Source organism: Malania oleifera, chromosome 13 (assembly GCF_029873635.1).
Source record: "Malania oleifera isolate guangnan ecotype guangnan chromosome 13, ASM2987363v1, whole genome shotgun sequence".
Lineage (NCBI taxonomy): Eukaryota > Viridiplantae > Streptophyta > Magnoliopsida > Santalales > Ximeniaceae > Malania > Malania oleifera.
In genome coordinates, this window is record NC_080429.1 from 40,868,808 (window position 1) to 40,894,828 (window position 26,021).

The 26,021-nt window shown below is 37.5% G+C and overlaps 1 protein-coding gene across 2 annotated transcripts in view; it reads right to left on the reverse strand.

Moving 5' to 3' along the window:
• Window positions 1-26,021, reverse strand: part of LOC131146729 (transportin MOS14) — a 101,938-nt gene that overhangs the window by 51,534 nt on the left and 24,383 nt on the right. For both annotated transcript variants that reach the window (XM_058096487.1, XM_058096486.1), the window contains exons 8-9: window positions 17,521-17,612; window positions 16,364-16,491 (exon numbers count right to left, since the gene is read on the reverse strand). In XM_058096487.1, the coding sequence (XP_057952470.1) occupies window positions 16,364-16,491; window positions 17,521-17,612 (220 nt within the window). The remainder of the gene's footprint in view (window positions 1-16,363; window positions 16,492-17,520; window positions 17,613-26,021) is intronic.

Sequence of the window (26,021 nt, forward strand, 5' to 3'; positions counted from 1 at the left end):
TTAAGCCATTATTCTTGGGCTGGCCTTGATGTTGTGGAAACATGCCCAAATGTTATGCAGATACACAAAGCAAAAAATCCAAAAAAAAATAGAAGAAAACAAGACCATATATATTTACATGGATCAGCACTTAGCACCTGCGCAATTTCCACCATCCTATGAAAAATGTGTTTCAATCCTAAGCTACAAACATGTGTAAATAGCCCCCATCTAAAAACCCCAAATGCCCTCACATAACTATATCATGACATTACACCCTCGGAGGCCTTTCGTGCCCCTTTGCCCTTTGCATGGAACCTCCCACTTGGAACAAGCTTCAAGCGTAAAACCTTCTGAAAATAAGTCATAACTCAACACTTGATTATACAGTGGTCTTAAATTTCAACAAAATTGTCTGAAATTTCAGATTTCCGTCACCCTCGAAATCGAAATGTCAGTCAATTTCCATCTTGCATAATTTCTGGCGAAATCTCAACAAATGATCAAAAATCTATCGAAATCACAAAATTTTAGCGAAACTTGTCGAAATTTGAACTATGCAATGAAATTTCCTCAAAATTCAAATGAGGGACTTAGGAGTGACATGAAATTTCTATTTCAATATATTTATTTTACTTTTATCAAAGCAAATGATTATGACAAGTGCTTTTGAAATTATATGAAAAAATAAACTTACAACAACATTTTATTTAACCATTCATTTCTAATTTGTCATTATTTGTATAATAAATTAAAGGATTTATGAATTTCATTTGTATTAACTGATTCAGTAAATATGTTTAATGTACATTATCTTTCAAATATGTTTGACGCACATATTATATTACAACTTCTCCACCTTATACACAGCATAGATGTATTTATTTGTAATATATTAGTCCTAAAAGTTACATTATTATGTCCATTCCCATTTATTTTTTGTCCTTTTTTAGGATTTATATTGAAATGGCTCATAAGATAAAGAAGTTGATAAGGATTTTTTCATGGTATAGAATGGGGAATAGTATGAACTCAACATCATCTTGCAAGTTGGGACATAGGTTGTACACCTAGATAGGAGGGTGGGTTTGGTTTAGGAAAATTGGTGCCACGGTTTTAAATAGTGGTAGCATATAGTAACAATAACGTGTGTCCCTAGAAGCAAGAGTAGCGCATTTTACATAATGGGAAGCAGTTATAACAGCAAAGAAATTTTTTTCAATCACACACAATCTTATGTATAGTGGTTTATTTGCATGTTTTAATCTTTTAAGCCTTCTTAAAGAGAGTTTTAATACATTTTGATCCTTTGTTTCAACTTACTAATCTTGTTTAGCAAGCACAATAAAATTTCCTTCATTTTTTAGAATGCTATAGAAAAATTAGAAATATACATATGTACAAACATATATATTTCACTTCTTCATTAATCGTACATGTGATAAGTTAAATTAATAAAACAAAATAATCATATACCACATTAATCTATTAGTATTAAGGTGTTGAAATGCGAATGTTAATGTGGATAAGTGGTGTAACATTAAAAGATAAAGTAAGAAAAGAGCCTATATGCAATAATTTAGGCATAGTACCAGTTGAAGACAAGATAAGGGAGGAGCGACTTAGATGGTTTAGACATTTGAAACACAGGCCTAGTGGAGCATCTATGAGAAGAAGTGAGTTAGTTATTGTTTCTGGCATTAAAAGGGGTAGGGGTACACCCAAAATAACTTGGAATGAGGTAGTGAAGAAGGATTTAATAGTATTTAATTTAATAGAGGAAAACGCTCTCGATCGGATGAATTTGTGGAAAAGGATTCATGTAGTTTGACCCCACCTAGTGGGACTCGAGGCTTGTTGTTGTTGTTGTTGTTGTTGTTGTTGTTGTTGTTGTTGTATTAATCTATTAGACACATAAGACATACAACACAATAAATAAAACAAGTTTTTTATCTGTTAAAATAACAAATATATTATAAATTTATTCCAACGAGTTACATTGTATAACTATAACCTAACATTTACAATTATAATATATAATTATAAATTTATCATCAAATAAATAAACTGCCAACAATGAGCATGACATAAACTAGAAGGAAAAGAAGGTTGAAGTCGAAAAATATCGACAAGAAATATCAAAGTTTTAGCATTGTCAAAATAAACATTTTTTTAACAAATTAGTGTTCATATCAAATTTTTAATGAATGCATCTCTTGTGAATATTAATAGAAATAAATAATTTTTTATACCATTATCATCCTCATTATAATCTTCTCCCCCTCGCTTGCACAGGTGATCGAGAATGACTTACGAAAGGAAAACAAAGTAAAATGAGAAGAAAAAGGAAGAAAAATAAATGTAATTTTTTGTTGTAACAGTCCTATAGCATATTCGTAAGGACTCTAATAGCCATTACATAATGGCAGCAGTCCATAATGACTTATTTTTCTCACCGATTTAGCAGTGTGTAATAGTATCGGGAACCCAAGAAAAACATTACATAATGGCATTCCGTAATGGTCACTATCTGTTATGTAACAGTAAATACCGCTATTTAAAACCATGTTGGGTGTCCAAAAACATTTCCAAGATGGGACATGATTGCAGTGATTTCTTTTAGAACTGGACTCCCTAGAACATAGGACAATGAGTGGGACATTAGAGATAGAAAAAATGTTATGTTTGCAAGCCCTTAGGATTGCTAGTAAGGAGAGAATTTAATTCGATAGGATCGTTGGGAAGGGGAGGCTCCTGTGGTTCAACCTTTTCTCCATCTTTTTGCTTGTCTAACCTCTGCGATGCTCCTATTTCTGAATTCTTTACAACTTCTAGGAGTATGAATTCTTGAAATTTCCATTCTAGAAGGAATTTAAATGAAAGGGAAGACCAATGCTTTGATTTGTTGGTTCTTTTTTATTGGGAGGAAGAAGGGATTGAGTGTTTAGATGTTTTTGGGGATTTTTCTTGCGAGTCTTTTTTCACACATTTGACTTCTACTTCTAATGCTTTTCCTTTTTTGTATTCTTTTATTTGGAAACTAAGATTCCTTCTAAATGAAGGCTTTTACTTGAACTGCAATCCACAATAAGATTGATACTAATGATTTGCTTCAAAGGAAAAGCCTAGATTAAGTTCTTTCTCCTTGAGATATTGTGCTTTGTTATGAAAGAAAAGAGGCTTGTTCGCATCTTATCTTTCTTTATGTATTTTCCCAGTTATTTCGAATAGTTCCTTTTTGCATGGGGATACTGGATGAGTCCTCTCCATTGTGTAAGTGGTGGCGGATTACGACTTTGGTAAAAGCATAATGTACACTGTAGACAGAGGCAGCCTCTCACTCATTCATTCATTAACATACCAAAATATCAGAGCAAGGCTCAATCCTCCATGCTTGAGCCTCTCTCACTGTCTCATGAAACATAACATGGTGTCAAAGCATGGCTCAATCCTCCATGCTTGAGTGTCACAGTCCGACTTTTTCACACCGTTGTGAAGGGCCGTGCGGTGCTAGCTAAAGCACTCTTGCTTAACTAGCCAGCCTATTGTTTACCAACATTCATCCACGAAGCACTTTCATTAACATTCAATCAGATAGCAGCGGAAATAATAATCAATTCATGAAAGCCGTGGCAACCAAGCAGTAAATATTGAAGCAAACGTAATTCATTAACAAATCCTCCCTTGATATGTTGTACTTAGCGAGGGAGGCAAGTAGGCTAAGCACGTTGACAATTGCTAGTGAGTTTTACAATGATTGATGAACACTCACCCTCCCCTAAAGAGCTTTCTGGGCTATTCTCACTCTGGCACTAGGAAACATCAAAGTGACCGAGGAGTCATACTGCCTTATTTGGCTTACAATGAAATAAATACTAGAAAATAACCCTACACTAGTATTTACATGATGGAAACCCATCCCAAACACACGAGATAACCGGTCACAGGCAAGCATAATGCCCTGAACAAGCTTAGCTCGTGACATTCTCCCCCACTTATCCGGTCGACGGCCTCGTAGACTTTTGGCGATAGGTACACTTCAACTTTGTCCACGAATGGCTTCAATTCTTCCACAAAAATCCAGCTGATTTCTTTGTCATCAAGGCACTTCCACTTCACTAGGAACTTCTGCCGCTTCTTCCTTGAGGATATGAACTTTCTATCTGCAAGGATCTCTTTAACATCATGTTTGTCAGGTTGCACTGTCTTTAACTCTGCGCTTTTTGACTGACTTCTGCTCAGGTCGTTGGTGTTGGCGTTGAATGGCTTGAGGCAATTGACATGAAATTGCGGTCTTCTCTCCTGATCTGCCCACTTCTTCATCTTCTTAGAAGCTTTCTCCAGATAGGGTTGGGCAAACTCTGCATTCTTTCTCCCTTCGCTGGTGAAGATGTACGCCCTGAGACTCTTTCGTATGTACGGCTCGCCCACTATGTGAGGTAACAGCGGCAGCTGGCCTATAAAAAGCTCAAAAGGGCTCTTGTTGGTTGTTGAGCGCCTTTGGGCGTTGCCACAGAACGGAGCCACATCAAGTAGTTGCACGCCATTCTTCTGGTTGTCATTGACACAATGGCGCAAGTACTTATCTAGTAGCTCTCTGAATCTCTTCATCTGTCCGTCTGTCTGTCGGTGATAACTCGAAGAGATGTCAAGATGTGACCTGAATATCCTGAAAAACTCTGTAAGAAGTTGTCAGTGAACATTAAATCTTGGTCACAAATAATAACTTGGGGAACGCCCCAATATCTCACAATAGTCACAAGGAACAGTTGTGTCGTCCCCTCTGCCAAACAGTACTTTGGTGTGGCCATGAAAGTACCATACTTCTTCCACTCCCCCTTGTCTTGTTGGCAAGTAAGACAAGTTTTGGTATAATCAACCACATCATCCCGCATGTGCGGCCAATAATACCTCCCCTGTAGTCCTGTCATTGGAGTCATCCTCCGCGAATACCCCTTAACGAACTTCCTGCAGTATCTAGTAAGGCCAAGAAAGGAACGCAACTCCTTCACTGTCGTGGGGATCTTCCGTTCTTGAATCATCCTTACCTTCTCCATACCCCTCCGGATATGACCTTGTTCAACAAATTGACCAAGGAATTTGTTGCTCCGCCGAGCAAAAGAGAAATTCTCCTTCTTCACATCCAGACTGTTTCCCCTCAGCCTGTCGAACACCTTCCGTAGATGCTCTTCATGTTTCCTTTGAAACAACACCGATGCTCCAAACGGCGTTTTGGAAGGGCGAACACATCCCGCTTCCACTTCATCAAGCTGTTTCCCCAACTCTACTATCTCAAGAGGCGCAATCCAACATGGGCCTTTAGCAGGTGGTTTCACTCCTGATAATAACTCGATCTCTTGCTCCACAATCCGTCGTGAAGGCAAATTTTGAGGCAGCTTATCCGGCAACACCTCCTTATCCTCATCCAACACCGCTTGGATGGTCGTAGGCTCCAGCTCTTGGCCTACTTCTTTGTCTACCACCACCGTGGCTAGACGTGTCTGCTCACCCTTACCCAATCCTTCATTGAGTTGTATGGCTGAAAGGGACTTCCCTTCGTCTCCTTTCGTTGCAACGACTTGCAACATGCACGAGTGATCTCCCATCAAACACAGGGAACCAGCCGAAGGCATCAGCACTGACCTCGTCCCCATTAGGAACTCCATTCCTAGAATGACTGGATAGTCATCCAATTGTACCGCTGTGAAATTCGCATGACCTTCCCACTGTCCAAGCTTTATAGCCACTTGCTTGGCTACTCGCAGAGTAGGCTGGGCTACAGAGTTAACTACTTTCACGCGTCCTGTATCCTTCTCTAAGGATAAGTTGAGTCTTCCTGCTTCCAACTGCGAAACAAAATTATGAGTAGCTCCCGTATCCACCATAGCGCGAGTACTCTTCCCATTTATCCTCGAGTCCACAAACATTAACCCTTTTGCCCGTGTAACTTTCGGTGTTTTTACCTGCTTTTCCAATGCGTTCACCAACCGCACTAAACCCACCCTTGGAGCATCATCCTCTTCCCCATCATCTTCCACTGCCTGCTCTGCAATAGAAGCCTGTAAGGCATTAAGTGATGCTTTGTGAGGGCACTCAAAAACTCTATGAGGACCTCGACACAAGAAACACTCAATTTTACTCTTCCCCTTTCCATTGGATGTGTTGAACCCTTGAGACGACGAAGCTTCCTATGAGGTTGATGATTTAGAGTCGGCTCCCCCACTCTTGGGTTTGCCATTCTTGAAAGACTTTCCACTGTTTCCCTCTCCACCAAACCGTTTGGACGAAGCGGTCTCATCACCAGCGTAGTCTGTCAAGCGTTCTGCAGCCGCTTGAACCCTTTGTCTATGAAGTTCAATTCTTGCCCATGGTTTCATCCCCTCAAGAAAATAGAACAACTTGTCCTTCTCCGACATATCCCAAATATCCAACATTAAAGCAGAAAATTGTTTCACATATTCACCGATTGACCCCGAATGCTTGAGATCTCTCAGTTTTCTCCTTGCATTATACTCAACGTTCTCAGGAAAGAATTGGGCCTTGAGCTCTCTCCTCAAGTCTGCCCAACTATCAATTACACAGTTTCCATTTTCAATTTCTCTGTACTTGTTACGCCACCACAGTTTGGCATCACCAACCAAGTACATGATTGCAGTATCCACCTTTGCCTGTTCTGAGGTCATCCTCACAACGCGAAAGTACTGCTCCACATCAAACAAGAAGTTCTCTAACTCCTTGGCATCTCGGGCACCCCCATACGTCCTGGGTTCTGGCACCTTGGTTTTGCTAACTCCCGGAGTGTTGGAGTTCCCCATAGCAAGAACCATCACATTTACCTTTGCATCCAGATCTGCCATCCAGGCTTGCAAAGTTTCCACAGTGTGGCGAAAGTCCTCTGACATGTCGCCTATCAAACCTGCTTGATGTTTTTGTGATCCCATCACTTCATCAACAAGTTCTCTCATCTGGGCCACCTCCGCGGCCATAGTGTTGGTTGTTTCCTCAACCTGTGCTTCCAGCACGCTGATCCTCTCAGCATTGTTTGGTGCCATGGTCACTTACCAAAGCTTCCCAAATCCAACAACGAAGGCAATCGAATTCACGTAGCAACTCAACCTTGGACTCTCACCAAGTGTCACTGACTTGGCTCTGATACCAAATGTCATGGTCCGACTTTTTCACACCGTTGTGAAGGGCCATGCGGCGCTAGCTAAAGTACTCTTGCTTAACTAGCCAGCCTATTGTTTACCAACATTCATCCACGAAGCACTTTCATTAACATTCAATCAGATAGCAGCGGAAATAATAATCAATTCATGAAAGCCGTGGCAACCAAGCAGTAAATATTGAAGCAAACGTAATTCATTAACAAATCCTCCGTTGACATGTTGTACTTAGTGAGGGAGGCAAGTAGGCTAAGCACGTTGACAATTGCTAGTGAGTTTTACAATGATTGATGAACACTCACCCTCCCCTAAAGAGCTTTCTGGGCTATTCTCACTCTGGCACTAGGAAACATCAAAGTGACCGAGGGGTCATACTGCCTTATTTGGCTTACAATGAAATAAATACTGGAAAATTACCCTACACTAGTATTTACATGATGGAAACCCATCTCAAACACACGAGATAAGCGGTCACAGGCAACCATAATGCCCTGAACAAGCTTAGCTCGTGACATTGAGCCATGAAAGATAACATGGTGTCAGAGCAAGGCTCGATCATTCATGTTTGGGTCATGAAACATAACATAGTGTGAAAGCAAGGCTCAATCCTTCATGCTTAAGCCTCGTTTTTATTCACTGTCAATGAGTACGTTTGTCATACTGTTTACATACTTTTCGTCACTAAACTCACATATTAAAATCAGCTGTTTGATACGTCACAGTGACACCACAGATTTACATCCCTCCCATGGGTGAGCAAAACCCCTAAAAAACTTGGGGATTCAATGTTCATCAGTCCACCAATTTGGAGTTTTCTGGACTGGAATTTACCATCTCAACTTTTTCATTTCCTCCAAATCAGCAGCTGTTACTGCCTCTTTGCTGCAACCTTCCCTGATTGAAGTTGTCTAGAGGTATTAATGGAATCCTCAGCAGTGTTCTGCCATATGACTCAATCAAAGATGCATCGCAGGAGCACAAATAGCAATTCTGGGTGACTATAGCTCTTTCAATGCTGATGACATTCTCATGCATGTGCCAGCAACGCCTATGTGATGTTCTGAAGCAATATTGATGTGTTCTTCTCTTGTTTAGTGCAATATCAGTGTGTCATTCCTCTATTTCAGGCCTAATGAACTCAGTAAACACCGACAAACAGCTTCCAGCAGTACCACATAATCACTCCCAGAGGGTTGCAAATGAACTAAAAGATGATATCTTTGGACAAAAATCCATCACCCAAAACTCAATATTACGATTCATCAAGGATTTGAACAATATAGAATCAATCCAGGCCAAAACCATGGTTGTGAGAAGCTTCACACACCAGAGCGTGGGGTCAGGACAGCCTTCAACCAGCGGACAGACGCATGAAGGCAGCTCTGGCAATGGATTTCAGGGGTTGACAGATTGGCAGTGTCCGTGAGTGGCTATGGCGTTGGTCTTGCAAGATCTAAAGGTGTTTTAGTGTTCCTGAACTGGCAATGTCATACATGGAATTTCCGGCAGCTGCTGCGTCTTCTAACAGCTGCTGACTGATATTCAAGCCTATGGTGATGCTAGTAATTCTCCTATAATGGTAGACATGCAGAGGATTTAAGGCTTTAGGCTTTAGCTAAATGGTGGCTGCAGCACTTAGGGTTTAGGTTTTGGGACCATGCTCTTATACCATGCTAAAGAGTAGTGCGTAAATTGCAAAACCTAATCACAAAAATAGGTCTCTCCCTCTATTTATAATATATGCCAAGCACATAACAATAGTCATACTACCCTTGATAACACACAGCAATAATACTAAATAACTAAGGTAACCAGTAACAACAACAATACACTCCCTATTCCTCCTCCCAGCATCCTATACAACATAGTTAGCAACCAAGGCAGCATCTAGAATGAACTAAACTCCAACAAACACTGCTTGGAGGGTTCAATAGCAGTATTCAACACGCCACGCAATCTTGTACACAATCTTTGTCAAGATATGATACACTTGTCACCAAAATAACTGGCCCACAAACCCTTACCCACAAAGAACGATCCTTCTTGGGCATGAGTGATAGTAGACTTAACACTCATTCCTACAACCTTCAAAAGATTGCCCTTTGCTATCCCAGCAATGGTGAAAGAAAGCAATAGTAAACCACTGGAATATAGTGCTCTACCAACTTTTTATACCACACACTGCTTCCTTCACCACCTCCACAGTAAACGGACATCTAACCAACAGCTTTTCTGCTAGGACACCAATCCAATCGATCAATCAGCAGATTTGAAATGTTCTCCTCAGAAAACAAGACCATATAAAACAAAGTATGCTCCTCTGCAATAACACTCCACCTCTAACCCCTAATCCTATTTCTATTCCTCCTACTCACAAACTTACATGAAAAAAATCAAAGTAATACGATCTCCCTCCAGCCACTTACCCCTTAGTAGTCCCCAACTACAATAAAGCACTTCTAACTCAAATTTTAAATTATTCCCTATACTCTCCTGCTCATCTGTGAAAAGCTCCTCCCTTGAATCCTACCAAAACCCTGATCTCCCTCAAATGGTCATTTTTCTTCACCAATCTCCACAAAATTACTTATTTCACATCTTAAACTGATTTTTAAAAATTTCAACTTCTTCATAAAAGCAAAATTACCTGAACCTTAAATATGACAATCACTCCACAAACCAGCCACTAATCTATAAAAGTCATGTTGAATCAACTATATATTTTCAAACAAAACAGTGTAGGCCCCAACTCCCACAGTTTGACTCTTAACAAAATACGAAAATGATCAAAGACTAGTCCAGCATGGACTTCTTGAAAAAAATTCCAGCGTAGACTTCTAGGACTAAATCTGAAGTATATTCCCATTTTTTACTCTGAAGAAATCAGATGCCACTTACCTATTCCCTAAGAGAGACCAAGTAAACCAAGCATTAGAGAAAGGTATATCTCAAAAATCACAATATCTAATAAAATCAACAAAACCCCTCAAAAACAGCTGATTTTAGGGCCCCTTTCTCTTGATAAGTCCTAAAGACATTAAAATCACACCCTACCGATGCCGCCCCCACTCCCCATAAATAGAAGTAAGCCACCACTCTTATCTATATCTAATATCTAAGAGAAAATACACAAACAAAGACCCAAGCAGACAATCCACTTTAGAAGTGAATCATGCCAAACAAATATAGCTCCTAAAGAATCGCAAGACTGACAACCAAACCCAAAACTTAAACATAGGTTCTCAAAGATTCCTATTCAAAAACCATTCCAAACACCCGCTTCAATTCCTAAAACCAAATAGTATCCAGGCTATAACCTATTAAAGCCTCACGAACTGCCCTCCAATTTATCCTATACCCTAAACCTCTCACTTTCCAACTCAAAACCTTCAAGGATTACCCCTAACAGCCCCTCACCATCTATCTTTACCCCCATCATAGTCTGTGGTTCAAGTTTTTTCAATTCTCTCTTTTTTCCACAGCCTCCTCCCACTATTCTCTCTAAAGAGCACTGACACCTTCAGCTCTTTCTTGGTAAGACTAACAAACTGAAGATCTACATCTTTAAGAAAAGAACACTAGTCCGTAGTGTCCCTCTCACTTCCTAGAGGTTCAATAGTCAACACTTCAAGACCCCTTTGTTAGGATTATCATCCTAAAACAGGTTTTTAAAAAATAATTTTCTGAACTACCAGGATCCAGAACTGCTTTTAAACTACTGAAAGAACGAAAGAGTCTAGGATTAGGATCCACTGCAATAAAATCAGGAGCAAGGTTACCTTTATTTAAAAAAAAAAAAGTCAAAATTTTGGTGAATGGGACTATTGAATGGCAACTCTGGTCATCAGCAGAAATTGGATTCCTAGGACAAACATCATCTACCCAAACAAAATCCAGCTCCAGCCCTGTTTCCTTCAATACATTTACTTCATCCAAGGAATCAAAAACATACTGGCCAGAAACTAGAGATACAATTAGAGCCGCATGAATCATCTGGGCGTTTCCATTTACAACTTGACCCTTATCCATACACGAATTATGCCTTCAACCGAAATAGAAACTAGAGCCAAACAAGAAGCTGGAGAACTAAGGAAGTTGCATGATTACATCCCTGTGGCTTCTTAATTTATCCAATAGAAGGAATTCATATTCACCACCACCACCCCCCAACCCTCTGAAAACCAATCCTCCATTCTGTTTGGGCCAAAAATCATATGCAGCAACTGTCTTCATTTCAAACCCCTAACCTGAAGGTGCAGTTACTACCCCCCACCGCCTCACAAATAACAGAATTACCCCCAAATCTCTACTCAAATCCGTAGATTGCCCCCCAGTGACACATCTCCACCATTCAATCAAAACTCTTTCTTCAGCCAATAGCACCTTATGATTCAGTTGTGGTGAAACACATCTGATTCCCTGATCTGCAGCACCCAGAGTCCTTTTTGAGAACAAGAAAACAATATTTAGCTTTATGTGCAGCACAAACCTCTGCAATAGATTTCCTCCATCAGGTTCACAATTATCCATTGGAATTTCAATTCTCCTGCATCGCATTTGCATGGTTCACAATTGCCAACCAAGGGTCAATCAGCAACAAGAACTTCTTGCACCAAATTACCTTCCTTGCAGGAGAAATGCTAAATTGACTGACCATCCTTGCTAGGGTCTGCACTAGAGCTGGTTTAATGCAGACCTCCAGTCTTAATAATAGACTCTTGCATCCAGTTGAGCTTTTGCATCTGGCTAACCCACGTAAATGCTCACTATCAATACTCTCATCACTCCACTCCTATGAGCCAAATTATTGCTGGACAAGCTGGCCTTACTCATAAACCAGACAGGCTAAAATATTAAGTATATTTCGAGACTCCATGCCACAATCCAATGTCTTCAAACTTGTCCACAGGCCACCATTTTGGAAAATAGTAACATGCCCATATCCATTTCAATTCAAAAAAGATCAGTTCCCCATGGCCAAGAATCACATCCCTCCAACCTCTCATTTCAGGAATGGTTCCTTTCTCCAGCCTGCATCTCCCATCTCCAGTGACTTCTATTGGAAAGTCCACCATTGTTGACAAGAAATCTTCATCCTTTTCAATATATATGCAAACCTAGGCCCCTGATCCAATGTTAATCTTTCCAAAACAGATTTCCAGATTTCACTAGACTTCCATTTACCTTCACCTAAATTTTGTGAACCACAGTATGCACATCTCCAGGCAGTACATGCTCCATCAGATACCTCTGCCAGCAGTGCCAAGCACCAATAATTAAATTGTCCATCAACCAATCACTTCAGCACCATCTGGTATCCTTACAACTTGATTTTTCTACCAGATTTCATGCACTCATCCACAAGACATGGCTCATTCCATACACCAGAAGCCTCACTATCAAAAATGAATCCCTGAAAATGTTAACCAATGACGGTTTTCCCTGGCCCAAAAAATCTTCAGTTCCCATAAGCAATCTCTTCTAGCAAAATATAAGGCAATTCTTGTCCTGTAATCTCAGTTATGGAAAGCAGTATACTGTTATCCCCTAAAAGTTCAAACTTAAAAATATTCTGTCAGCGATCAGCCTTTATAGTTCAACTGAACCCCATTATCATCAGAACTTTGATCAAAGAACTGTTCTGACAAATTAAACGGCAAGCTTTAATTTTTGGTTCATGTCTTCTACCTTAAGAGGAACAAAAAATGCAGAAACAGTGCTTCAAATGATCAATGCTTCTTATCAGACTCCTGCTTATCCAGAAAAAGTACCTTCATAGCAGAGGCAATGCCATTACTTGGAGCCATTTCAAATGTTGGTTCTTTAGCACATGCCAAGGATGCCATCAGCCCATATTTTCCTCACGATGTTCACAAGAACTCAAAATAAACCACTGAAGATAGGTAGGTGTATAGGGTTTTTGCTTGAGTGCCAAGTCATGAGAACCTATGAACATCTAGCTGTAAATGAATTTCAAGTAGGTGGAATGATGAATTGGAATCTGTTGTGCGCACACGAGGATTATGATCCCCTGCAAAGGTATCCATATGCTTACCCCATATCTCCTTTTCCCCTTTCTCTTTTCTCACATTTTTCTCTCTATTTCCTTTTTCTCTCTCACAGCTTTCTATTCCACCATAGATGTTCTCTCTCTATCTATCATTTGGCATAAGTTTGTATCAGAGCAAAATATGGCACGAATTACTTTCTCCTTCTCCATGCAGCTCTCCATCTCATTCTCCTCTTTATGGTTCATCACCTCCTTCATCTGCTATTCTTTCTATTTTTTATTTTTTTTCCTTTCCTCATCACCCTTTTTTTAATTCCCTTCAACTGCAGCAAGTGACAGGTCTCAAAAAACCTTGTTAGAGTCCATGGATGATGAATCCTTCTTCAACTACACCGATCTGAACCAACCCAGAGTTTTACTTTAAAAAACACACAAAAACAATAGGGCTTGTTAAAGCTTGATATACATTGTTGGCTTGTTAAAGCTTGATATACATAATAGCTTAAGCTTTTTGGTAAAGTGGTAATCTAACATGGTATCAGACATGGTTAGCAAGAGGTACTGAATTCTAGTCTTGTTGCCCACATTTATTGTGTGGTGTTTAAAAAAATCATTGTATTCCCTGTAATGGGTGTTATTTATCGTGTGTTTATCTTCCCATGTGCTGACAGGTTCCACGCATTGGGGAGTATTAAAGCTTGATATGCATTGTTGGCCACAACCTAACAAGCATAAGCTTTTAGGTAAAGTGGTAATCTAACATAATGTCAAAGCTGGTTACAAGGAGGTCCTGGGTTCTACTCTTGTTGCCCATGTTTGTTGTGTGGTGTTTAAAAATTATTGTGTTCCTTTGTAATGGGTGATAAATTATCTCTCTGCATACTAACAGGCTGCACATGTGGGGGAGTGTTAAAGCTTGATATACATTGTTGGCTCACAACCTAATAGCTTAAGCTCTTAGGAAAAGTGGTAAACTAATAGGTGCTGAAGTGCATCCTCCGCAGATTTCAAATTTGAGGTCAAATTTTTTTTTTTTTTTTAGAGGGGGGGGGGGGGTGGAGAGGGAGGTGGTTGAAAGAAAAATGATAGAACTTAATCTTATTATCAAATTAGTTTTGTGCTAATTTTAGGTTTTATTTTGGGAATATTTTATGGAATATTTCTAGAAACTCATTATTTGTTTGGTACACAAGAATGGAATGGAATTGGTCTCTGTAATTTTACATATTCATCATTTAATTATCCGTTCCACCCAACCCCCATTCCAACGTATCAATGGGATATAGTTTTAAGTTTGGAAATGTTAAGCCATCACTTTACCTAAAAGCTTAGCTGTTAGATGTGAGCCAGCAATGTATATCAAGCCCTAACACTCCCCTGCACATGTAGCTTAACTGCACATGGAAGGATATACATAGGGTAACACCCAAGGTCTTAAATTTCAATTTCGACTCAAATTTTGAAGCTCCAAAAGTACAGAAATTTAAACGGAAATTTCGATTTCGATGTCAATTTGAATTTCGATTTGAAAAAATAACGGAAATTAGTAGCAAAGCATGGAATTCTTTGTGAAACTTTAGAAATGGTTAAGAAACATAATAATATAAGTTTTATGATTAATATATTACAAATTAAATTCATCTATGTTTTGTATGAGGTGTAAAAGTTGTAAAATAGTATGTGTATCAAACATATTTGTAAGATCATGTACATTAAACATATTTAGTTAATACAAATGAAATTCATAAATCATTTAAATATTATTTATCATACTAATGATGATAATTTAGACATGAATGGTTAAATAAAATATTACTCTATGTTTATTTTTTCATATAATTTCAAAAGCACTTGTAATAATATTTTGTTTTGATAAAATAAATAAAATTAATTAAGATAGAAATTTCACTTCACTCCTAAATTTCTCATTTGATTTAAAATTTCGAGATTTCGATAAATTTCAGATGATTTGTTGAGATTTCGACGAAAATTATGCAAGATTGAAATCGACTGCCATTTCGATTTCGAGGGTGACAGAAATTGAAAATTTCAATAGAAATTTCGACAATTTCGTGGAAATTTAAGACCATGGTAACACCCATAATGGGGTATATGATAATTCTTAAAAAATAACAATAAAAATAGGCAACAAGACTAGAACCCAGGACATCTTGGCACAATAGCTCTTATACCATGTTAGATTACCACTTCACCCATAAGCTTAAGCTGTCAGGTTGTGGGTGAACAATGTATATCGAGCTTTAGCACTCCCCAACGCATGTACAACTCGAATGCATGGAGAGACATAAACAAATGATAAATAACACTCATTATGAGGAATAAGATAAATTTTAACCACCACACAATAAAAGCAGACAAGAAGACTAGAACCCAAGACCTCCTAGCAACCATAGCTCTGATGCCATGTTAAGCAACCACTTCACCTTAGTTGTTGGCCAACATTGTATATCAAGCTTTAACAAAATATTAAAATCTAGGATTTTGGCTCGAGTCCCAAGTAACTAGAGCCGATAACACTTAGTTGTAATGAATTTTACGTAGCAAGGAATTATGAATTGAAATTGGTTGCATGTGCATAGGCATGATAATCCAATGTGAGGATATTCATATCCTTCCCCCTCTTCTCTCTCACATTCTAGTCTCAGTTTAGTGCAAGTGTTCCTCTCATATATTTCCAACCATAGATGCTCTATCTCTCTATTGTTCAACATCACATCTTCAAGGGTTGGACAAGAGTCCAGCCCCTATCATTGCCCTACCCTTATCCTTCTCTATATAAAGAACCACATATAACTACGATATCTCTTCTGCAATTGCCTTGTAATATGAAACTCTACATCAACCTGCTTGTATCATTGACCAAACAAGTGAGTTCTAACATATAGAAGTGCATTGAGCACACCAAAATTAAATTACATCACTCAGAAAAAATAGCACCAGACAAGACTATGCTTATTAGTTATCCAGAAATCAAGTTAGCAAATAATGGATCCCTGATACATTACATGATAGACAGCACTTGTCACACAGAAACAAACTTACAAATTACTAATAAAAATGTCAACCAACCAAAATTTCCTCGTGCTTTTTCATGAAAAATTTAAAAAAAAAATTGAAGATGATAACATATAATTCTATGTGAGCGCTAAGGGCAGCAAAAACATGTAGAATTCTATCAAAGCAATACCTTTGATGAATCTCTCAGCTGTGTCTTTAGACTCATAACTTGAGGAACAATCACTTGAATCAAGGGCATTTGAGCAGAAACATCACCAGAGCTGCCCACTGCCGTGCAGTGTATCAATTCAGAAATAACTGAAATGATACGAAAAATGAAAAGGAAAGCATAAGCAATACATCATATTTGCCTCAAATTGTAAAAGTAATTTTCAAAAGCATGAAATATATCAGAATCATTTTGTATATTTGACATATAGTTCTGATCGAAACAGATAGAAACTCAAAGAAATTTTGAAGAGAACATATTAATTAAAAAAAAAAAAGGGCAGCCATGTGCACAAAGCTCCCGAATATCTGGGCTCCAGGGAAGGGGCAGACCACAATGGGTCTACAGTATAAAGCCTCACCTTTCAGTTTTGCAAGAAGCTGTTTCCGCACCTTGAACTCATGACCTCCAGGTCAAATGGTGACAACATATTAATTAATCATATGGAAAGTTTGGAAATGCATTTCTATAATAAGAGCAAAGGCAAGGAAAAAACTGATGAACATATCTACTCCCCCAAAACTCAAAAGTGCAGATGAATGACAGAGAAATGAGTGACCCAACAAACAAAGAAGAAGTGAAGTTGGAAAAGAAACTACATACAGTTGCTTTATAACATTATTATACTCTACTGGTAAACATTTAAAAATAAAATCATTAAATAGACACTAGTAAGAATAGAAGTTCAAACCAAAATAACTCAATGACCAAAAGTTATTCTAGGAGACTTCCACACGATAAAAAAACTCCTATTTGGTCCCTACCAACTTGGCCAGTTGGCTGAGTAATAATTTACACTAGCTTTTAAGTGCCTGCATAGCCAGCACAAGCAAAGCAAATATGCAGATATAGACACTGGTTCAACCCGAGTTGTCATTCATTTCTTTGCATCAGTGATCAATCTCCTTGTTAAAAAGTTACCTTTATGCCAACAAGAAAAATATAATATATACTGTAAAGGAAAGATGTTTAATATGATTGTAAATAGATATAAGGCAAAAGCTTTCTTAAACAGACGACAGGACAAAGTCACTCTAATAAATTAACGCAGACAAAAAATTGCATAGAATTTCCAATCGAGCTCCACGTGTAACATTAGCTTGTGACAACTGTAATACCATTTACAGATGCCTCTGAAAGTAGCTCAGAATTCAATCCAGAGAAAGCTGTAAGCACCAATGGGTGAGAAGCAAGCACTGATGCGGGGATTCTGAAACCAACAAGATTCATATAAGCTCCACACTGCTCCATGCAATTTACATCCAGAATGGACAAGCAAGCTAGCTACAAATTAATACAAGATATGTAGGAAGACACCAGTAATAACAGGAAAACACTTTACAAAATTAGAAAACCCAATTTTTGCACTAGAGATACAGATAAATAGAGAAAAGAGTACACATCATACTAAATGGCCACAACGTATCTGTATGGACAGCATATCACATATGTATGCCATATACATGCTAAGCAAAATGCACAAGCTGAATACAAAAGACATAAATAAGGGAGAAATTCTCGGTATTTCGAATAAGTGATCGTCCAGGTAAAAATAATTCAGCAGATAAATACTCATATAACTCAAGACAATACCATCAGCCACTGTATCAGCATTTTAGGCCAGTTACAAGACCAAGTCTCAGTTCCACTCTATCCATTGTGATATGTTACGTTAAAACATATCTGAATAAGTCTCACATTTTAAAACCTCCCCTCATCCTACAGATGCAGGACAAGATCTGGGAAAAGAATTGCTATTGAAATTACTGTTCATGATACTGTAGTGAAGTAAGTGTTCATGCCAATGTAGCATGCTATCCTTTAGGTTATTTTTTTGTTAAGCAAAGAAAGTTCATTAAAGGGCATCAAGGGGATGCCACCCAATTATAAAGAAGAAAACAAAAAATAGAAGTAACAATCCTCAATGAAGGGAGTCAGGGAAATCAAGGGTCACTGGTTGTGGTGCGGCACTGAAGGCTGCCTTAGATTATCAATCTCCCAATCAAAGGCATTCCAAACCGGCGGACTATTCCAAAACATCCCATGATCAGTGAGCTCAAGGTGCTGACCAATAAGAGCATTTTGTCGCAAGCCAGACCAATGCTATTTAGAATGTGGAACATTCTGGTTCATGGAACGGGAATGGGATCACATTACGGCGCATGCTCTAAAACATGGAATGCTACAAGTATACTTAGGTAGATATATTGGTGAGAAATATGCTATGGAACTTTCATATTTTGGGGAGGATGTATAAGTGTTTCAAAATCTAGAAGAGATTTTAATTATTAAATTTATTAATAATGACTGAAAATGTAATTATAACGCAATAGTTCTCCACCTTAAATAATAAAAATATATATTTTTTTATGTGAAAAATACTGAATTAAAACTGCGGATCACTAGATAGTGTTCTGGAATGAAAATGTACCATATTTTGGAATGTTTGTACCAATAGATGGTTTGCTAGGGTGCCAGCATTTTTTTGGTAACTATGAGCCAGACTGAAGATAAAAGGGTATTTTACAGTGAGCTGGACTTGCCACACACCAGACATCATGACATCAAGCCAAAAGAACACATCCTCACCATTCCCCACATAAAAGTGAATGAGAGAAGAATTTTCCAATCCCCTCCTAATGAATTTCCAAACACCAACACTGTGGGCTCCATTCAGCTCTTTTGTGGCCTAGCCATTTTGACGAACACCGTATTTGGTAAGCAATGACTTCCTTCAGAAATGTTTCTTCTCTTCCATAAATCTCCTTAGCTATTTCCCCAGGAGGGGCTTATAGAAAGTGGGAAGATAATTTTAGACCTAGCCCTCCTTTTTGCATATGTTGTTCCAACACCCATCCCCCCACCACCCCAAAAAAAAATTGACCATGTGACATTTAAAATCCTTGCCCGTGTTCCCCCAAAGGAATCTCCTTTGAATACCTTCCAATCTCTTGGATACTAAGCTGTAGATAGGGAAAAGAGACATAAAATAGACCAAAGGTTGGCTAAAGTGCTTTTAATAAGCGTGAGTCTTCCACATTTTGACAAGAAATTATTGTCCAACGAGCGAGTTTCCATTCAAATCTTCCAACTATGGTATGGTGTAGACTCAAAAAAGGTGACACCAGTGGAGACAAAGAATTGATGTAAAATAAGGCTATAATATCGACATCCCTTTTGAGTACAAGAATAGCCTAGAAAAATATATTTGATACGAATATCCAACTTATCCATTCTTGGATTTAACTGATGGACCAAGGACACAACCAAATATACAAGGACAAAGTGAGAACAAAGGAGCCTTTGGGAAGATAACTAAATATTGGATTTTACCACCAAGGACAGAGGATGGCATTTTATTGATGAGAGATCAAGCAACAAGAACAGCATCACTCCACAAAATTTGGGAGACATTCAGTTGTTACAATAGGATACAAGTGAAGGCATTTTATTGATGAGAAAGCAACCAATTAACATAGCATCACTCCAAAAAAAAACTCAGTTGATACAATAGTGTGCAAGTGACTTTGAGAGTATGTTTGTTTCCGCTCTGCAACTCCATTTTTGTTGTGGACTGTAGACACAAGATGACTATAGGTAGTAAGTTGGGTACAGAAGTACTCCTTAGCATTATCATTGCAAAGTATATATCAAATTGAGTCCTTATTTGGAACTAGAAGGCACAAAATATATTCAACTTCTTAGAACGAACTTTCATTAAATACAACCAACTCATACTAGAGTAATCATCAGGAAATGTAACAAAGTATTGGAACCCCAACTTTGATGTGACACAACTAAGAAACCAAACATCGGAATAGACTAATATAAAAGGGTTGACCACCCGTTTAGTGACTTGGGAAGCAAAAGGAAAATGATAATGCGTTCCCAATAGACAAGACTCACGCTCAAGATTATGGCATAAAACTCAAAGTAGGAACTAGCTGTTTTAACTTGTCTATAGATGACCAAGGCAACTGTTAGCCTTAGTGGCTACACCATCATTGTTTAATGTGTTTTGATGATATTAACCTATATGTTGTTCCTAGTGTTTTCCTATCTTTGCATATCATGTTTACTATAAGTACTTGTACATGAATTATTGGATCGAAGACAAAGATCGGACCGAGTAGACGTTAAGAAGGAAAGATCAAATGGACACGTACTCGGAATGACCCAATTGTAGAATTATTTGTAATAAAGGTTGTGTGAGGTAGTATGTTTTGTAACTTTTGTGAGTGTGTTTCTTGCATGATTTCTGAGCAAGAGTTGAGCAAAGCACATGCATACTAGGACACATGAGTTTATAGGATTACACTAAAGACATAAACACAAACTCACCTTTCATGGCTTTCTAAGTTAAAACAAGAGTTTGTCAAATGAATCCTAAAACTCAAATATGTTTTCAAAGGGACACGTTTTTAACATCCTAGTTTTAAGAACACTTTTATACTTAGTCCCAATTGTGTTAAAACAAGTTTAATGTCCTAAAAGTTCAAAGCAAGTCAAGTATATTTACAAAAGGACATACTAAGCATATAAGATATCAAAATGGGTTTTCAAACGTGTTTTATTAATTAAAATATCTTATATTCAAAAGGAAACTCATTTGGACAAGTTTTAATCTTCATTAGACTTAATATATTTCATATAATTTTGTCCAAGAATGTTTTGAGTCATTAAAACACTTTTTGATAAGGAAAAACAAAGTAATCGTCACTGCCGTAGTGCAGTCTTGAGTCCTGAACACCTTGCAGTATTTTGGGCATAACTTTTTCTAGAAAAGTCCAAATGGGACGATCTTGGTGTCCCTGGAAAGCTAAGACAAAATGCCACAACTTTCATTTTGGTGACTTTTTCTGATTCAAGGACCTCGTCAACGAAATTCAGATTTCGTCGACGAATTCAACGGGCAGAAGCGCTCCAACGAGCGGAAAACGGCTAGTTTGCCAAATAAAATATTTTTTCTTCCCCCCAACAGCTAGTTAACGGCTCCTAAGGTTCTTGAGCTATAAATACAAGCTATTAGACTTGTATTAACATGGTTTTGAAGGTCTTTGATCATTGTTAGTAAAAAACATCATTTTATACAAAACCTAGCACATTGCATATTAATTCTCATTCTCTCTTGCTCACTTATTGTATTTGATTCAATTCTTGAGAGAATAGTGTGAGGTTTGAGTTGTAAATCATACTTGCTCATTGTAAGGAGCATTCTTTGTAATCTTACATCTTCTTGTGAAAAGTTCTTTGTGAACCAAGTTGTAAGGTTCTTTGTGAACCAAATCGGTAAAGGCTCTTTGTGAGCGGTAGGGATTTGTTCCCAAGTTTGTAAGGCTTGCTCCGCTGCGGAAGGAGCAATTATAGTGGATTGTGGAATCCTTGGCTTGGTGCTAAGGCGTGGACGTAGGCTTGGTGCCGAACCACGTAAAAATACCGGTGTTATTCTTTCTCTCCCTTACACTCTTTATTTTATATTTTGTGCATGATTTATATTTATATTGTGATATAATTTCTTGTATCTTGCCAAGAGTTTTTATTTTGTAGAAAAATACGTATTCTGCGAAAAAGTCTATTCACCCCCCCTCTAGACTATATACTCCCGGGCTGGGACTTCCAACAACAACAATGGACTTGAAGTGGTGTAGCATTACTGCAAGCATTTGAAGGAGAGAGCGACTCAAAGTCCACCAGCCCCACATTCTGTGCCACTCTTCTTCCTTGTCTTCAGATCTTGAATAATAAAAAAAGATTATATGACAATTTAATTACTTCGTAATCTTACAAACATACATGAGATTAAGAGGGATTTAGGAATGTACAAAATAGAAGAAAGAGAGATGAAGGGAGTAGGATTTGTTGTTCCTATCCCCATAACATCAGTGATGGGCATATCAGCAAGAGTAACTCGAGGTCGATTTTCGGAATACAGGAGAGCAGAAAAGAAGTTGGTTACAACTGTTATATGGTTAGGCAGAGTCGATAACCCAAGAACTAGTGGGAGAGATACCAAACAACAACAAAACTATAGGTTCACCTTTTGAGCAAAAGATGCAATGTGATGAGATGCTTGTTAGGATTTTTGATGCTGCAGGAACCTTGAATACTCCTTTGAGGCAGTTATAGTATGTTGTTCACCTAGACAAGTGACTAACAAGGGAAACATCCTTATAGAATTTGGGGACTCCATCCCAACACACACACACAACCTCAATATGGCAGCAAATCAGAAATAACAGCAAAAAACATACTTCTGGGACTCATGGACTCATGGTTTTAAATAACGGCCGTTACGTAGCGTAACGGCCGATACGTAACGGAAATCAGAGGGCCCAAAACCGATACGGGCCGATATTGCGGTTCGGAAAAAATTCACGGCCGTAACGGCACGTAACGGCCGATACTCCAACGTTACATGTCGTAACGTCCGTTACAGACCGTTACATGGCCGACAGGTAGCATATTCGCTGAAGGGCAGCAGGCAGCAACGCTGCTTTCCCCCTCTCCCCAGTCCCCACACCCATCTGCCATTCAAAGGCTAAAAAGGAAAGTTACAAACTAACCTTGAAAATTTGTTGGCCTTCGGCAATAAGAAGGCTTCGAAGCCTGAGAGTGAGCACACCGAGGCTACCGAGCAGATCTACTCAGAATTGCAGACTTGCAGTTCCAGGCTTCCAGTTCCAGCAACTTGGCGAGTCACCGGCGACGGCGAAAGGTCTGCAGCAGCTCCGCCAGTCGTCGCAGTCGGCACCTTCCTCCGCCAGTCGTCGCAGTCGCACCAGCCAGCCTCTCGATTTCAGCTTCGGAGGCTCGGAGCTTGGAGTCATCGCTGGCTCGTTGCTTTGTGCTTCGCTCCTTCGACTGTTCGAGGCTCCTCTGAGTTCCCTCGAATCCCTCCCCTCTCTCGGTCTGACTCGACTACAGGCCTCAGCGTATGAGACACTCTAACACCCACAGCACTTTTCATTATGTTTTTTTTGTTTTTTAAATTATATTTTGTTATACCACAACCCTTTTCATTCTTTTCATTCTGTTTATTTTTTTAAATTATATTTTGTTGTAAAATAGGTTTGTTAAATTGAATTAAAAAAAAAGTAATTTAATAGAGTAAAAAATTAGAAATCATTAATAATTATGTAAAATAAAATTTTCTTAATTTATAAATATTTTAATTGTATTATATTTTTTGAAAGATAATTATGAAAATTAATTCCATGACATAGCAAGCAATTATTAATATTATATAATTAATATTTTTTAAGTTTAGTAAATAATTAATATTTACCAATAATAATTGAAGCCTTTTTTATAATAATATTTGAATATCAATAATCCACTACTGCATTCACCATCTAAACAAAGCATTAAAATAATGTATGTACACAAGACATCCATGTGATGGCATTTTATATTATCTAGGCTTAATTGAGCTCTATTTTTCACCATTCTTAAAGAATTCCAAGGAATACTCTGCACAATTATTATAATATTTAGTCTTAGGATTTGCCAAACTTATAGAAATAAAATTAATTCATGGCACCAATTGGCTAACATACTATTTATGTCAGCTGGATAAAGTGGTCATTTTGATAAAGAAGATATCATATTCACTCCCATCTATTGAAAAAATATTAAATAATATTCATATTATAAAAGAAAAAAAAATTAAATAACATATGTCACCCATTTTATGTTACATGTGTATCTACTTGCCATTTCTTGAGTAGGTTGACCCTGTTTATTAATATTTTTTAAGTTTTAAAACATTATTTTGACCTTAAATTTAAAATTAGGTAAATAAATGTTTACATCTATTTTTTGTTTTTAGTTATCAAATAAAGTAAAAATTAATAACTTAATAAAAAAAAATTAATCTAATAGTTAATACATTAATAAATTTGATTTTTACTAATTACTACTGGAATTTGTAGAAAAATTTAATTTTAATCCATATACTGAGAAAATGTTTAAAAAATTAAATAGTCAATTTGTAATGTATGGATCTCTATTTGTGATGCTATGATGTATATGAAAGTAGAGTAAAAATCTTTTTCACCTGTTAATTTCTTATAGTTATAAATGAAAATAAAATCAAGCTATAAAAAATAATGAAAATATCTTTTTAAAGATAAAGGAATATATTTTTTTTGTAATAAAATATCTAATATTTTATAATTTTGTTTATTTAAATATAAAAATAATAAACATTACTTATTATTTTTAATCAAATATTATACTTATTTTTACGTAATAAGTATTTAAAATTAGGACTATTTAGTACTTATTATTTAATATTTACTAAATTACTAATTATATTATTCCTGTCATTGTAGGAAGGTTGTAAGTTGTAACTTTGTATTTTCTTTATATTTTGTGTAGAGATCATCAAATTAAGTCTATCAATATGTCATGTGATAAAGGAAATGAAAACTTACCTAGTGAAGATATTGGATGGCATTTTGGTACTGCGGTAGACGGTAATAAACATGTTATTATGTGTAAGTTATGTGGGAAGATAATCAAAGGGGGCATTACACGCTTGAAACAACACTTGGCACATAAAAAGGGTCAAGTAGCTGGATGCTCAAATGTGACCACACAAGTAAGAGAACAAATGATGAAACATCTACAACAGTATGCTGAGAAGAAAAGAGATAAACAAAAAAGGCAAGAAGAAGCAGAAGCCCAAATTAGAGGAGATTTTGAGAATTTGAGCGATGAAGAAGACTTGGAAGAAGAAAGTATGAGATTTGCTCGACAAGAAAGCATGCGATCACAACAACAATGGGAAGATAGACAAAGATTTCGAGCAAGAACAACTGGAAGGGGTAATATTTATGAAGAGGGAGGTGGCTCTGGAAGTGGTGCTACCAGTGGTTTCAATAGAGCAGGAGCTCGATCTTATAGTGGTCGAGAAGCTGGAGGTAGTGGACGACAATGGATCAATCCTGATGCCCCTGAAGCTAGACTAAAGGCAATGGATCCTATTTTAGAAAGAAGCAAGAGTGCGAAACAACCAAAACTCAACACAAAGTTACTGAAAGGTTTAAGAAGTAAATTAGGAAAAGCGGTTGGAAAATTCCTAATTTATAATCGGATTCCAGAGAATGTAGCTGACTCTCCATTTATGCAGCCTATGCTTGATATTGCTGCAGAGGTTGGAAAGGGGGTGAAGGGCCTATCACCCTATGAGATATCTGAAATTTATTTGGAGCAAGAGTATCAAGAAATGAAAAATTATATAGCTTCTTTTGCTGGAATTTGGAAGGAAAGAGGTGTAACACTTATGTGTGATGGTTGGTCAGGACCAACTAGAAAACACATTATAAACTTTTTAATTTATTGCGATAGAGGCACCGTGTTTCATAAATCAGTTGATGCTTCTGATGTGCCAAGCAGAACAGCTGAATATTATTTCAGGTAATTTTCTAATTTTAATTGTATATGCAAATAGTATTATGGACTTGCATGTTTTTAATTAAATAGTAGTAATTATTGAATATATAATTTCATTTCAGATTAATGGATGAGGTGGTTGAAGAAATTGGAAAGGAGAATGTTGTCCAAGTAGTGACTGATAATGAAGCTGCAATGAAGGCAGGAGGAAAATTATTAATGC